The following is a 16,663-nucleotide window of genomic DNA, read 5'->3' as shown; positions in this document are numbered from 1 at the left end:
GTTCCGAAATTGGTATCAAAAAGGTCTTCCGGGAATCCAGACAAATAGAAAACACCTCAGAGAAGCATTCTCAATATATGGGTAACCACATACCTCTTCTGGGTGGTTAAAAGATTCACTTGATGGTAACTGCAAATATGTCGTAGATGTCGCAAGAAGGCCGAGATAGGCTTAACCACAAAAGATCCCTAATGGTTACTGTATAATAGATAAACCTTTTCTTTCTGTAAATTACCCCAAATAGGTACAAATTAGATAATAATTGCTAATTATTCTATAATATAGTTGCTAATAAGAATAATAATGAAATTGAGTACGTTAATAGGGGTTTGGGGGGTTGTATCGACATCTGAAGCCTTATCTTTCGGAATGCCGTTCATGAAAGAGATTAAGCAGTCGGTTTTCAAGGTGGATGCGGAAATGGAAGCAATTGAGCATGATATTCCTAAAGAATTCGATTTTTTGGCTGATCAGAGAAAAAAATTGGGTAATATTAAGGAGAGCTTCGATGAAGATGTGGTCTATGCTTGGAAAGAGATGCAGAAGAAGTTATCCCCTCAAAGGTTACAGAAAAAGATTGATGAGTATAATTCCCAATTTAAGGTTTCATCTAAAAATATGAACAATAGGGTTAAAGAAACGTTCAAGTCATACTCTTCTGGTGACGATTTTGAGGTTTTGTCAACCGAGAGGTTTGCGGAGCATACTTTAAGAATCAAGGAAACGAATCCCGAGGTTCTTGGTTTAGATACTGTTAAACAATATACCGGGTATTTGGATGTCAATGATTTGGATAAGCATTTTTTCTACTGGTTTTTTGAGTCGAGAAACGATCCGGAAAATGATCCAGTTATCTTATGGTTGAACGGAGGCCCGGGGTGTTCGTCAGCCACCGGGTTATTTTTTGAGTTGGGACCATCTCTGATCAATGCTACATTACAACCAGAGTATAATCCATACTCTTGGAACTCAAATGCGTCTGTTATCTTTTTGGATCAACCAGTGGGGGTAGGTTACTCATATACCAACGGCGAGGAAATCAAGAGCACTGCATCTGCCGCTAAAGATGTATTCGTATTCTTGGAATTATTCTTTCAGAAGTTTCCACAGTTTGTAAAGAATCCATTCCATATCGCTGGTGAATCGTATGCTGGCCATTATATCCCAAGTTTCGCCAGTGAAATTATTAATCACGCAGACAGGTCGTTTGAATTAAGTTCTGTATTGATCGGAAATGGTATTACTGATTCTCTCATTCAATCGGCGTATTACAAGCCAATGGCATGTGGTGAAGGTGGCTACAAACAAGTCGTTACTGATAAAGAATGTGAGAGAATGGAAAAGGACTACCCACGATGTGCTGCCTTGACAAAGATCTGTTATGATACCCCTAGCGCATTAACATGTGTTCCCGCAAATTTCTATTGTGAAGAAAGATTATTTGGACCATACCAAAAGACCGGCTTAAACCCTTACGATATTAGAACTACATGCAAGGGTGATTTGTGTTATGAAGATTTGGCGTATGTGGACGAATACTTGAACCTCGATTTCGTGAAGAATGCAGTTGGTGCCTCGAACATCGAAATGTTCAGCAGTTGCGATGACACCGTATTTAGGAACTTCTTGTTCAACGGGGATGGTGCTAAACCATTCCAGCAATATGTAGCTGAATTACTCGATAAGAACATTCCCGTCTTAATTTATGCTGGTGACAAGGACTTCATTTGCAACTGGCTAGGCAACCATGGCTGGTCTGATGCTCTAGAATATAATGGCCACGAAGAATTTGAACTGAAGCCGTTACAGCCATGGTATACTTCAGACAAGAAATTGGCCGGGGAAGTTAAGAACCACGGTATTTTTACTTTCTTAAGAATCTACGACGCAGGCCATATGGTTCCATATGACCAGCCTGCAAGTGCCCTAGACATGGTCAACAGATGGATTCAAGGTGACTATACCTACGGTTATTGAGGCTAAAAGACTTATACTGTTTAAATGTTAGGTTTGTTATCAATATCAGTTCGTTAATCTTATTATGTCTTGTAAGCAGTAGACCATGATTCTACTGGAAACAGTATTTTCTCCAACACATATCATTAAATCTCAGATCTTTAAACAACTTTGTTCACCTATATAATCGACTTAAACATTATCTAGCCTCTCTATTCTCTATTGTCTGATGTAGCCGTACATCAATAATGCATCCAATCACCAAGGGTGTAGCCCTATTTGTATCCGGGTGATAAATTCTCGTTCGTTTAAAAATTTTTCAAAAATTTTTCACTCTCACCTAGCGAGCTCAGTCTCACTATTCGGTACTAATTAAGAAATGTTCTTCTTTGAAAATTATAATTTTTTTCATTACCAACTAACTAGATCAACAAGATGGCTTCGTATGTAATATCTAATTCAAACATACCCGAGTGCTGAATACCATCGTAAACCAAACGATGTATCTGGTCTGGGATGGATGGAAAATGATTCAATTCTTTGTTTCGACAAAGGTATGAAGTTTAATACCGGCATCATAATATACTAGGTTTTTGATATTTATGATTTTGTCTCCAGATGTTTTCAGTAATATGTCTATTCGTTCTTGACTAGATTTATTAATGAATATTATTCTTGAGATGAGATTGAAAAAATTTTTCACCAGTATTATGGTCTTGTAATTTACTTCGATCGAAGTTGCTATTCTATGAGACAGAAGTTTAATGGAAAGCAACAAGAGATCTCATACTATGTATGGGGTATTGTCATTGTCATTCTTGGATACATTGACTTTGATCAAAAAGATGCCAAGGGAAAGTTAGATTATCTTGCAGCTGAATTGAATATATTCCAAAACTCCATTGCCAATGCCTGATATATCTGCTTTCCTCTGAGTTAATTCTGAGTGTGGACAAATGTGAAGCAGAATGAATGTGGCTGTTCAGTTCTGTTTCTATATGGGCTTTTCCGGCGCATATAGCATTTGCCAACTCTACTTATTAGTTCTAAGAGGAAATGCAACGGGGTTATTCGACCCACTTGGTGTACGTTCGCGAGAGCGACAACAAGAACACTTTACTAACTTTTATTAGCACTTTAAAACCAGAAACTTTAGTCAAGAAATCTAAGGCTCAACAAAAGACCGCCGAAGAACGTGCTGCCGCCAAGGTTGCTCGTAAAGCTGTATGTATAAATACTTGTCACTTGATGTTTTCATGTCTTGTGTCTCATAAAACATCTTAATTATTTTTGAAGATGAAATCAACCATTCGAATTTGACTAGCTACGGCGATGTTGTCGATCAATTAACCATCTTTCGGGACTGAGAAAATATTTAATAACTTTTACTTATGACAATTCAAAGTTTATTGGAATAACAATTACTAACAATTAATTAGGCCAACCAAGAAAAGCGTAAGATTATCTTCGACAGAGCTGCTTCTTACCAAAAGGAATACACCGAAGCTGAACGTGCTGTCATCAAGGCTAAGCGTGATGCTAAGGCTGCTGGTTCTTACTACGTTGATGCTCAACCAAAATTAGTTTTCGTTGTCAGAATCAAGGGTATTAACAAGATTGCTCCAAAGCCAAGAAAGGTTTTACAATTATTAAGATTGACCCAAATTAACGCTGGTGTTTTCGTCAGATTAACCAAGGCCACTTCTGAATTATTGAAATTAGCTGAACCATACATTGCTTACGGTTACCCAAACTTATCTACCATCAGACACTTAGTCTACAAGAGAGGTCACGGTAAGATCAACAAGCAAAGAATCGCTTTATCTGACAACGCTATCATTGAAGCTAACTTAGGTAAATACGGTATCTTATCTATTGAAGATTTGATTCACGAAATCTACACTGTTGGTCCAAACTTCAAGCAAGCTAACAACTTCTTATGGCCATTCAAGTTATCTAATCCAAACGGTGGTTTCAGAGCTAGAAAATTCTTCCACTTTATCCAAGGTGGTGACACCGGTAACAGAGAAGAATTCATTAACGCCTTAGTTAAGCAAATGAACTAAATTTGATTAGCTTGGATTAATTTATTTCTGTTACTGAAAGATGGAATTTTCTTGTTTATTATTTTGTATACTCATAATAAATTATAAAATGTATCTTTCAAAATAATTCTGTGTATAATTATTAATTTTCATTAAATGTATGGACATATTTTGTTTTTAACTACCTATCCAATCGCTTAAACTATAAATCGCATGCTCTAGCCATTCTATCTCTTTCCACCATACAAATGTTGCTTCATTGGAACTAAACCAATTGTTAAGCCCATAATCGTCGTAGACATACTCCTGTAAATTATTTGCACTTGTTGATCTATTCATATCAAACAAATAAATGATAATGAAGAAAACAAACTTTAGGATATTAATCAAAATAACTGAAGTCAAGCATAATGTAGCTATGTTGATGAATAATATTCCAAAGTTCTTCTGGTCTTGCTGATATTTACAATATAGATAATATTGTTTGATAAACGGCAACTTTTTTAAAAAGGTCTTCAATTCCCAATTATCAGAAGGGCTTTCATTTAGTTTTAATTTCAATTTCAATTTTTCTACTAATTCGTCTTGCTTATTCATTTCCGCCACTAGTTTCTGAATGATGGGTTCATATTTATGGTCATTAGTCTTGTATTTCGTCAAATCCTTTTGATGCTTCTCGCATAAGCTCTCTAAATGCAGAATAATCTTTTCGTTTTCAGAGTTTTTATTCACGAGCTCTTTCATTATGTTTCTATCTTTAAATGTGTTAGGATTGTTAATGCTCTGTCTTTCTAACTGATATTCTAATGTTTCAACGTATTTTTTTAAATTATTTATATCAATCTCTAGGGTTTGTATTTTTCGTTGTTGCATTCTGTTAGTCGATGAGAGTTGGTTGTTCTCGTCAGCAACTGTGGAATATTGGTTCTCCCTATCATTTATCTGTTGTTCCTTCATGAAAACGCTTGATCTGAGTCCATTTATTTCCTTTCTGTCAACTGGCCTAGGTCTCATCATTACAGGTGATTGTGGAGGTGATATGGTTTGCTTTGATTCGGGTCTTAGATTGTATGTCATTGGTGTAGATGTTGATATAGGTCTGGCTGGAGATTTTCCATTATTAAGTTTCATAGTATATGGTGATAATGGCTTTCTGAAAGGTTTGCTGTTTCGGTTCACAGCTTTACTAATCTCATATGGACTTATTCCTCCTCTCTCCACAAGAAATTTTTCCATATCAGTAAATTTAACCAACCGTAATATAAATGGTACCAACTCATGTTTGAATAGTTTTAACAGGGGTTTGTCGGACGACATCTTATGTAGTAACTGTTTTTCATTTGTGGTAAGTAATTCTTTGCTGCAGACTAAATCTTGCAATAGGCTTATTAGACCAAACGCCTGTGATATATATATAAAATCTTTTGGTATACTCGTTTCAATTGTCTTTGACCAGCATATATCTATCAATTTATCTATAGGTTGAGCAATAGACCTATTCATTTTTAATAAGAGTGATTCTAAAGAGACGCTCAGTGTCTTGTTTACATTTTACTATATAAAATTTTATTGATAAAATCGCGTGTTGCTAGACAAGCTATCTGTAGCTATTTCATTATATATGTTTTACTCTTGATTATCTATGTTCAGATTTGCAAGTTCATTGATTATGCCTTCTGCTGTTATACTTTGCGTATCATTCTCTTTAATGACAGGCGTACCAATATTACTTTCATTTGATTTTGGTTCTATCTGAGTAGCTAGAAACGGAATTAGCTCTTCTGGCTCTGCATTCATAGGTAGAGGGTATTTCGGTTCGCTTTCTTCTGAAATAATCTGATTTGCAGGTTCTAGGTTATTATCTTTATCCATGACAAAATCTGCAGTTCTCTCCGTATTTTGTGCGTTTGAAGGTTTACTATTTAACGTTGTAACATTCGTATTTTTTTCAGTTGCTGATAATTCCAGGTCATCTTTGAGTCCAATGGAAGCATTTATATCAACATCTATTGTTTTAAATTTTGGGTTTTGGGATTCGTTTCCTTGGTTGAAGTTAGGATGAGTACTCAATATATTCGCAGAAGAAGTTATTTCTGACTTTATATTTGGAAATGATTCATGCAAACTCGTATCTGGCATGTAAGGTTGATCGTTGTTCAGCAAATGTGTTGGATTTCCAGGCCCTACTACTTTTGTAGAATCTAAAGCTTTATCCAATGGGACTTGATTATTAGGTTCATGGCCAACAGGTGTCGAAATCGGATTTAAGATCGACAAATCATATTCATACTTCCTAATGGTACTCAATAAGTCGGTGAGCAGTTCTTCAATTAGAATACCAGCACCATAAACCTTTCTCAAGAAGAATCTTAAATAATCGATTTTGTTTGCAAGCTGTTCGTCACTTTGCTTTACCTTATCGATTTCAAGGTTCAAATCTTTAAAGTAATCTGTGACGAAATTGGATAGTTGTTCCAATTTAGTTAACTCGTTGATTGGAAACACATTTAGTTGTTTTCCTTCTACTACTAATGCAAGAAGTTGTCTGTACGTTACTTGTTTTGTCAAAAAGTGATCAGTAAAGATACCGGAGTCAATCAATTTACAAATTGGACAGGAGTAGTTATCATCATTATTATTGTCAGACTCCAACGCAGGCTCATTGACACACTGAGTATGATACCATTCCTTACATTTATCGCATTCTATCATTGTTCCAAATTCAAATTCACGGCATGAGCAATATATCTGTTGCTGATCTGAATTCTCTAATGGGTCACTTTCTTCTTTATAATGAATATGAGATGATGACTTTGAATAAGAGTCTGACTTTAATGATAAACTAAACTCATTTTTATTAATAACCTGTTCTATCTTCTCCATTAAGGAATCGTTGATGTTGAGTTTAGGATTTATACCATCTGTAGAGTTAACTTCTCTATTAAGTACAGTTATAATCTTTATGTCCTTGAAAATCTTCCAAACTTTTGAAACCCAATCTTCTGCATTTGATAAATGACTATCGAGTAGCCCCATTTGAAATTTCAATCCAGATTCAATGATAGATGTTTGTAATTGTTTTATTTCTTGTATAGTAAACTTACCATTGGATGCTAAAGTATCTTTGAAATCTATAAATTGTTCCACAAGTTGACTATTCTGTTTCAAGCTTATAAGCTTTTCGTAATTATCGAGATAAACAAATATCCGGTCTTCCCCTTGAGCTTTAGATTTATTCTCAAGTTCAGTAAGTATTCTATCCAATGTCTCGAACGAGACCGATTCCACATAATCAAAACTTAAGAACTCAATCAACCTACCGTTCATTTCTTCACTTTTATTTATAATATAATCAATTAATTTGATCTTTTCAATGTCTCTTCTTCCGAGTAGATTAATTCCTACGTCCCTGAAATTTTTTAAATCTTGCAATGAAAAAATCTCCTTTTTATCACTATAAGGATCACCTCCTTTAAGAATCTTATCGTATGTATCTACCCATTGCAACCTATCTCTTAATCTAATCAAAAAAGTTAAAGCGGGTAGTTCAATTCCAAATGATTGTCCAAGGTTGATCAAGTCATTGAATTCCTGTAATGAGTTGCTTTGTTTGGGTTTCGAAATAAGAAGACGACAAGCTCTATCAAAATTCTCGATTTCAACCTTAAACTCTAAAATTTGTTCAGTCTCAGAGCATGAGAAATTTAGAGTTGGAATTTTATCAAATAATTTTATTAACCTTGCAAGAACATCACCATTAGGTCTTTGAAAATCATTATTAGCATTACCATTTCTAATACGTTGTTGGTGTTTTATGGATAAAATACTCTGACATTCTTCAATAAAGTCATTCGCATCGTTCATAAATGACCTTAGATTTTCAATATAATTTTTGAAAGTATTTAACTTAATCGTTTCATAATCCTCCGGTTCATTATTCGGCTTATTGAATACATGAAAAAAATTTGAGGAAGATAAGGCTAAATAGATCTTTTCACCATCAATAAGTAAACTTTTGTACACTCTCAAGGAAAGTTCTGAATTTTCATTCATTAATCTTTCGTAATTTTGCATCCATTCATCATAGTCAATAGAATAGGTGTTGAGTATTCTGTAAAATGATTTCAACTTATCATCTGAGTAAAACAAATGCAATTCAATCTTCAAATGAGGATTCCCTATCAATTTTGGGACACTTTTAATATCATAGTCATTTTCAAGCTCACTCAACTCAACGTATTCTAAGAATCTAGGCAACGAAAGAATAAATGTCTGCTTTAATTTCACATCTGTCAAAACAATTTTTGAAGGGAAAGTGCTCGCCAAGTCATCATCGGCGGTAGAGTCTATATCACCGAATGTTTTGTCATCAATAACAAGTTCTCTTATATGGGTAAACTTTTTTCGTACTCTATCCCGCAACTTCAATTCTTGTTTGTACAACGAACTGTACATATGTAAACTTTGCTCGTATATATCGGAGTTAAAAAAGACATTATTATTTCCGGACTCATATAACTGGGCTAGGTTTATTAATAGTTTGAATATCAGGAAATTTGGCAATATTGATTGCTTATTTAGCCATTTTTCACCTTCAAGTGCATAATTTAGCCAATTTTTAGTAGCAAAATTGACCTCCTCGCTCAAATTTAAGCCAAATGATATAGTGGAAGAATAAGTCTTGGGAAATTTAATGATAAATTCACCAGGCTTTTGAATTGTCGTGGTAAAACGTATTCCTCTCTGTTCTAACAACGCGGGGGTTATCATAAATTCTTGATTGTAATTTAGTTTTTCTCTTCTTTGATTTCTGTAATCTATGATCTTTTGAAACAAAGGATTGGTATGTTGCATTCTTGAATTATTATAATCTGGCGAGGGATTTATCATGTTTTCTAACGAATTTAATAATGATTCATATTCTATATTTGTCGTATCTTCACCGTGATTGAAGTATTTCAATAATTCCTCTATATTCCAGTCATCGTTATTTATATTAACTCTTTCCTTATTCTCATTGTTGACTTCTTTGACTAATTGTTCAAACTTCTCAAAGTCCAGCTCAGGTATAAAATACCATTTTTTATAACTTCCAAAAAATTGGTAATTACAGAGCTGTGTAAAATGATCTTCACATTTCCAGTTTTCAGTACTAAATGTCATGCCAATACTTAAGGTTGGATTGATAAGGTCTTGGTTATTCAAATCACTTTCTGATAAGCCACCTAACAATGAATTTGGTAAAATTGGTAAATTATGTAAGTTCCAAGGATTTAATGATGTCTTTATCAAGTTATTAATATAGTCGGGTGAATTATACGTATTAGTTTCAATATTATTTGTAGGAGTACTATGCTTTGAAGCAGAATTATTCGCGGTATTAGAACCATTTATATTATTCGTAGAATTGACGTTATTAACATTCACACTAGTCAAATGATTCTTGTGGTTAATAAGATCATCCCCAATTCTAGCAAAACCAGAGCCGTTAATAAATGAAGGTAAGTTAGTACCATTTTCAAGCTCTAGGCCATCATTCCATATATCACTGTCTTTATTATCACTATTATTACCATTCTCCTTGAATTTCCTATTCATTGTAAAAGACCAATACAATTTCTCGAATTTATCTAAATTTATTATATTTCTCTCCATCACAGAAATATTTTGATCATTGAATTGGTAAAAAAATTTATCGTTCGAATTCACATTGACCTTATTAAAATAGCTTTTGTTTTGCTGAATTATGTACTCCTGAAATTTCAAATCCTTCTCCATAAATTGTCTAAGGTTATAGATAGATGCAGATTTTCCGTTTAAAGCCAATCGAGAATCATCTTGATATACGGAGTGATTATTTATAATGGATTTTAGACCGTGGTTTATTTGAGAAGCAGGAGTTATTGGTGTAGTAGCTGATTCACCTGAATTTTTCTTACGTTTCTTAGTAGTATCAATTTCTCCTTCGCCGATTCCTTTGCTTATAAATGTATTGGGCTGTTTGACGTCTATGAGATGGGGGGAATTAAGTAAAAACCCTTTTGCTGATTTCAATTTAATCGATCTTTTGAAGTCTTTAGAAGAGCCAATTATTAAAGGAACATCATCATCCAATTTCGAAATATCACTCTTCAGGTGATCAGAATTCTCTATCCTCACGTTATTTACTGCCGTAGCTGATTCTTCTGTTGGAGCGACGATCCCAACTAATTCATACTTTCTATTATTCAAAGCCATTTCAAAAGGATATAAAATCTTTAAATATGAAGACTTCAAAGAGCTACTTAGACTCGTCATAATTTTTCCTTTGTAACCTAACTCTCTGCCTATTTGCGCCCATAATTTTTTATTTACAACTTCAATAAAGCCCCCTCTAATTAACACGGATCTGAATAGTTTGTACAAATCCAACGGTCTTTTGTCAATCATAGGCAATTTATTTAAGAAGGAAGGTAGATTCGGCTTAGGTTTTTTGGATTCGTTGAGAGGAGTAGGTGTGGAATCCTTAGTATTCGGATTTGAATCAGGTGTGTCTGTACGTAAGATATGAGGAGTTGGAGGTCCTAGCAATTCTTTCGCAGGTTCCACATTATCAAGCGGCGCTTCTGTTGCTGGTACTTCTTTTGCTGGTACTTCTGTTGCTGGTACTTCTGCTGTTGGAACTTCTGCTGCTGGAACTTCTGCTCTTGGTACTTCTGCTGTTGGTACTTCCGTTGTTGAGGCTCCTGTTTTCAGAGCTCCTGCTGAATTATCTTCCTTTTTATGCTTCAAATGAAATTCTATTAATTCTTGATGAAATTTCAATCTATTTTCTAATTCGTTATTCGACGAATTATTCAATAACTTGTTTGTTTGAAACCAGAATAAGTCTGAGTTAATTTGAAAATTTGATTTGAATGAGTTTTCGGTATTCTCTGGTATAACAAGTTTAATAGCGCCATATTTCGCTCCCATTTCATGGACGCTGTCAATAAATTTTATAGGATCTTGAAACTGAGCATCATTGAGTTGAAAAATGGGAATGGAGTCTGTCAATGGAATATCTGAGAGAGTGATCTTATTCTGTAAATGAAAGAAGTCAATAGGAAAATTAGCTTTGGTCTTCTGTTGAGGAGAATTAAACGGATTGTAATTTATATTATTCAATTGATTATTTACCAAAACTTGCTTATTGTCTTTCACATGGTTATAGAACCGCAAATCTGGTAGATCAGAATTATTTGCAAACCTTGAAGTCTTTGGGAATCTATTCTGTTCTTCATCTGTCATTTCATTCGCTTTAGTAGGCTTACAAGACTTGTATTCAATATGCAATATGTGATTCAATTATACTGCGACATGAAAACGATAGTTATAAAAATGTCGCACGATTTTCACCATGATGCTTAAACTATATAGATCCAAACAGGCGATCTTAGATCGTCAATGGCTACTATTGAACAAACTTAGATTCAAAGAGTGTATGAATAGTTGGCTTCATTAACCATATTTCAAATCGAAAATAATACCTTATACTTCTTTGAAAACCTAACAATACGGTGTAATTCTACAAACGTTAAGCCTATGATGACTTCGAAATACTTACTCTACAATCTTGATTCTTAAGGGAATATGTGAATTAAAAATTAAAAATTACCGAACACAAATATAAAACCAAGAAATTAAATCGAAACGATTAGAACGAACATTGTATTTAAGAAATTTTAAAACACTTTAGTAAAAGCAATCAATAAACAAAAGAGTCTATCACACTTATAATAAAGCAGCGGCAACAGCAGCGACACCAGCGAAAGCACCGGCAACGTTTCTGGCAGCAGCACCTTCGAAAGAGGTGACAGCAGCGGCAGAAGAAGCTGGGGAAGTAGATTCAGCAGCAACGGTGGATTGAGCAGCAGTGGTAGATTCAGCAGCGGCGGTGGTTGGGTGTTCACAGGTGTCACAGACGGTTTCGGTCTTGGTGGAGACTTCAGTGGTGTAGGTGGTTGGGACAACACATTCACCGGTAACAGTTAAAGTGGTGGCTTCAGTAACGGTGATAGCGGTTGGGTGGCACTTGTCTTGGTCACACTTGGTAACGGTAACGACAGTGGAGTATGGACAGTAGGTGGTGTAGTCAGTAACGGTGACGTCAGTGGTGACGGTGGTACCGTTAGAGTAACCAGCAACGGCGGAACCGACTAATAAAGCAGAAGCGAAAACAGTGGAGTATTGCATTTTATATATGAGCGAATGAATAAAATATGTGGAATATAGTATAAAGAAGAATTTTCAAAATATGTGGTTCAGTGGAATTTGCCCCCGTTTATATACTTTTTTCCCTCATCAATTCCTCGAAAATTTTGTATGCCTGTCTTGTTTTTTTTTCGGATGTCGAATTACGATATTGGGTAATTCGGGCCATGCTTAGCACGAAAAAACGAGAGTCATAATAAATCTAGTAAATTTCAGCATACTAAAACAAACGATTACGTAATGCTCTATCAACTGCCTATTGTACTTACGATACATCGTTAGGATCCCCCATACAATAAGATGCCCTATGAAATTAACTACTATACCATAAACCCGATGAAGCACTTTTTTTCTTGTGTTTTCAGCAACAAAAAAATGTTGAATTACATCTACAAGCTTCAATTACCCCTATTTGGTGGTTTTTGAAAGAAATTATTATGATTTCAACGGGCATACGAACAAACTTTAGACTACTGGAATCAGATCTCAAGCCTAAATTTTGCGGTAATGCGGTATCTCAATTACGCCGCCAGGGAGTGGGCAGCCTCATCAAAATTTTGAAATTTCTCGGTATTTGAGCCCTTGGCATATCGGAATTGTTTGTCACAAGAAACATAAAACCAACATGCGCTAGATGAACTTTTTAGGAACAAGCCTCCTTTTTGGTCGAATACTAATCAACAATCATCCTAATCGGGAAGCGTAATGTAAAAATCGAGTAATTTCTATATATAGAGATTTCTATAAATAAATCTCCTGTATCTTGGCAAAACCGGAAATGACCAATTGGGCAAGCAGTTGCCCCCGTATGTAGCACAAGGATGTCATATAATCCATGCTGCTGACTTAGAAGATTATTATTGGATGCAAGTACGTCACCTTGAGATCCATGAGACCCCATTGAGGCGACCGAAGACAATTTACGGAGTACAGTTTTAGTGTAACACGGCATAATAGCGCGCAATGGGTATCTGGTTATATCGCGCAGTTTTGTTTGGCAAGATATTAATATCTGTTTTGGTGTAAGTTTCGATTTGATAATTTTAGTATGTTATGGTACGCTTAAGCCAAATCTGCAGAATACAAAAAATATATATTAGGGGTGGGATGTGTTTATTGTAATGTCTGTAGTACAATAATCTCGATAGGAACAGCAAACAAAACAATTGTACCTTTTATACTGAGAAGTAAATGGCAACCAATAGTAGAATCTACATGGCGACAATAGATAAAGCATGCAATTTTTACCGGAGAAATATGCTCATCCCTTGAAAACAATATATGGAATTAACAAGAATTGCACCCTCTGTGCCTTACTCCAAAATTTGATGAGTAGAGGCGGATTGCTGTAGGATCGTATTATAATGTGGTCTTAGAAATGAGCCTCTCAGGGACCTCGGCGTTTCCGATTCCGTAATGTACAAACTGAATGCTGCACCAGCACTATTGGTTCTTCAGGAACGTGGGGTGATATTCATTGATGTAGAAGAGTATATACACTAAGGGGTCCTAGTTTCTTAGAAGTGACAGTTAAACTCTAACGAACTTCGATTCTTGAGAGCGACACTAGGTAGAAGAATCTCTTTAATAAGCTTACACACCTATGAAATTATAATGTAATATACTGTAATAAAGGATTGAGTCAAGACTCATTCATATCCAGTTATGAAGCCCAATCTATTTCGATTGTACAATTTGGTAAATTTTTTGATAATTTGCAGCAAATTGAGAAAACTCACTACAAGATAATAAATCCCTTTTAAGACAACTAAGAACCCAGTTTGGCAACAAATTCATATGTAAAACATGTACTATATATTTATCGTAGTAGCCCTTATCACAATCGAATAGCATTGTTATGCAGAGTTGTAGAATCGTTTAAATTATTGCTTATCGATAGATGGTATTTGAAAATACAAGAATACCATATTAAACACAGTCATTCTATTTCCACCTAAGTGATTACGTTGTTTCAAAGCGATTGACCTTAATTAGAGGATGATAGTATTTTAAATCGACGTAATTGATGAAAAGTGTCCAGAAATGCTTGTTTCTGTATATAAAATAGTGTTGATGATTTGAGAAATATCTACTTAAATCTCCTACATATAAATACATGTTTAATTAATTCATAATACTATAGCTAACTATGTCGAAACCCTTCCAAGGGCTAACCTTTTGCTGTACAGCTATCCCACTTAAGCTACGAGAGGATATTTCTCAAAAGTTAACGGCACTTGGTGGTATACATTACAGCGATTTGATGAGCGATGTGAATTATCTAATCGTTGGCGACAGAAAGACTGAAAAATATATCTACTGTATTCAAAATAGATTTGATGTCAAATTCTTAAAACCAGACGCAATATTGAAGATTTATGACCACTGGATCAATGGTGAAGATACCAAGCACTTACTTGATATTGACAATTATTTATTACCGATCTTTGATAACCTAAGTATATGTTTGTCAAGAGTTGAATCGTTTACACATTTATTGAAGAAGCCATTCAGAGATGAATTTTCGGGAGTAGAGTTTAATACAGAGAAGTTGATTCAGTTGATATCTGAGAATGGGGGAAAAGCTACAGATTCTTTAACAATGTCAAACTCATGCATCATAACTACTGAGAAAACTGGAAAACGATACACTAAAGCCGTGGAATGGGGAATCCCCGTAGTTCATCCTATATGGATACTTGACTCAGTATTGAGATCAGCGGCATTGTATTTTCGGGATTATGCATTAGACTCAAGGTTGAATGGATGTAATGTGTGGGATGAATGGTTTAAGTATAAGACAAAAAATGATATGGTTGACGAATTAATAGAGGACAAGAATACTAAAGCCGAGACTATTAATAGGTCTCTTAAGAAAGATCCCAAAATATGGAATGAAATTATGAATAATACGAGCAAAACGCGTCCTAAACCAGCAAAAGATACCACTTGGGACGAGGTGATGGAAGAAGAGGAAGATCATGAAGCGTTGGATGTTGACATAAATGAATTAACAAATAAGAATACTGCAAAGAAATCTACTCTTTTCGAGGGCTTTGATTTCTTTGTGGTGGGGTTCACTGCTCATGAGGCAACAGTAATGAATCAAATTATTACTTCTCATAATGGGACTATAAGCGAAGAAGCCTCAAACCAGACAATAACGCATGTTGTGCTACCAGTGAAAATAGGATCTCAATCGTCGTCCTTGTTGAAAAATCTCCCTTTAAAGAGCCGTATAAATAATGGTGAAATCAAGATCGTAACTGAATGGTTCATAGAAAGATCAATATACTACAACAAGGTTGTAATGGACAGATGGGTTCAGCCATTAAAAGGCTTGAAACCATGTACCAACAAATTCAAGGTCTGTATCACCGGCTTTACTGGGATTGAATTGCTTCATTTGGAGAAGTTGATAAATTTGCTAAACTTTGAGTTTTGTCCAGCATTGACGTCCTCGCGTGATTTGTTAATAATTAACATTAATCTATTCAAGTCTACTTTACTCAAAAATTCACCCAAACTTTACCAATACAAGGCAATTGACTTCATAAATTGCCCTATTTACCAATCTGGAAACTCATCAGTGTCATTGATTTCGTCAAAAAATAAGATCAATGCCGCAAAGAAATGGTCGATTCCAATAGTGTCGATAGCATACATATGGGAAATATTGGAGCGGTCAACTCCATCCACTGTTCACAATCTTGTCTTGCCAGATATTTGCGATCTTCTGTGGTGCTTGTTTGCTCCTAATGACACAGCAAAACCAAAGACATTGCTCGACTACATCAAAAACTTGAGCAATGACCACTTCGAGACACCCAAGAAGGACGACAAGGTCAAGTTGCCCTCCCCAAGAAAAGGGAAACAAAAGAGAAAATATGGACGTTTGGCAGGCAGAGATTCGCCAGAACCCATCTCAAAGAAGTTGCAAAAGCTAAATGACAACGATAACTCGTCAGAACAGGCAAACAGCGACAACGACGTCACAAACATAGACTACGAAGATGTCACCCAGGTAGGCTATCAGGATTCAGACTCGTTGAAAAATAACGAGCAGCTCATCAGAAAATTGACGGGCCTGAAATAAACAGCCATAACAACATATAGATACACATACATAGTGCCATTGCAGCACACAGCATCCACACTCGAATATGCAATATACGCAACATCATACGAGAGCAAATGCAGCCAATAGCTTCATCTGGATTCAGACCCAATATCTCCTATTCATCTCCTCTACATCCCCCACACCAACCAAACTCTCCAATTCTTCTTCTTGGCTTCTTGAACATACCCTGCTATAACTACAATGACTGCAAAATGGTTCCGTACTTCATTCAAAGTTCCCTGTTCCAAGATTCATCTCCATACTCTTCAATGTTCATACAGAATTTTTTAAAAACCCTCCTAAGTAGCCA

At 35.3% G+C, this 16,663-nt stretch overlaps 6 protein-coding genes across 6 annotated transcripts; 3 read left to right on the top strand and 3 right to left on the bottom strand.

Moving 5' to 3' along the window:
• Window positions 1–303: 303 nt before the first annotated feature.
• On the top strand, window positions 304–1,977 carry PRC3 (carboxypeptidase C; the record flags this gene model as incomplete). Its single annotated transcript, XM_015613311.1, has 1 exon — window positions 304–1,977. One exon carries the CDS (start codon window positions 304–306, stop codon window positions 1,975–1,977), a length of 1,674 nt encoding a protein of 557 aa, XP_015465855.1.
• A 1,035-nt stretch (window positions 1,978–3,012) lies between these two features.
• Window positions 3,013–4,022, top strand: AC631_04481 (60S ribosomal uL30 domain-containing protein; the record flags this gene model as incomplete). The annotated part of the gene is made up of 2 exons (XM_015613310.1): window positions 3,013–3,180; window positions 3,396–4,022. 2 exons carry the CDS (start codon window positions 3,013–3,015, stop codon window positions 4,020–4,022), a joined length of 795 nt encoding a protein of 264 aa, XP_015465854.1.
• Window positions 4,023–4,178: 156 nt separating this feature from the next.
• Window positions 4,179–5,237, bottom strand: AC631_04480 (uncharacterized protein; the record flags this gene model as incomplete). Its single annotated transcript, XM_015613309.1, has 1 exon — window positions 4,179–5,237. One exon carries the CDS (start codon window positions 5,235–5,237, stop codon window positions 4,179–4,181), a length of 1,059 nt encoding a protein of 352 aa, XP_015465853.1.
• A 390-nt stretch (window positions 5,238–5,627) lies between these two features.
• On the bottom strand, window positions 5,628–11,270 carry AC631_04479 (uncharacterized protein; the record flags this gene model as incomplete). Its single annotated transcript, XM_015613308.1, has 1 exon — window positions 5,628–11,270. The coding sequence occupies one exon, from the start codon at window positions 11,268–11,270 to the stop codon at window positions 5,628–5,630; it is 5,643 nt and encodes a 1,880-aa protein (XP_015465852.1).
• A 483-nt stretch (window positions 11,271–11,753) lies between these two features.
• PGA26 (Pga26p) lies at window positions 11,754–12,215 on the bottom strand (the record flags this gene model as incomplete). Its single annotated transcript, XM_015613307.1, has 1 exon — window positions 11,754–12,215. One exon carries the CDS (start codon window positions 12,213–12,215, stop codon window positions 11,754–11,756), a length of 462 nt encoding a protein of 153 aa, XP_015465851.1.
• A 2,167-nt stretch (window positions 12,216–14,382) lies between these two features.
• AC631_04477 (protein kinase activating protein) lies at window positions 14,383–16,329 on the top strand (the record flags this gene model as incomplete). The annotated part of the gene is made up of 1 exon (XM_015613306.1): window positions 14,383–16,329. One exon carries the CDS (start codon window positions 14,383–14,385, stop codon window positions 16,327–16,329), a length of 1,947 nt encoding a protein of 648 aa, XP_015465850.1.
• Window positions 16,330–16,663: the final 334 nt, after the last annotated feature.

The sequence above is a fragment of the Debaryomyces fabryi genome (assembly GCF_001447935.2).
Source record: "Debaryomyces fabryi strain CBS 789 chromosome Unknown contig00122, whole genome shotgun sequence".
NCBI classification, from domain to species: domain Eukaryota; kingdom Fungi; phylum Ascomycota; class Pichiomycetes; order Serinales; family Debaryomycetaceae; genus Debaryomyces; species Debaryomyces fabryi.
This window is presented reverse-complemented; position numbering and strand designations above follow the sequence as displayed.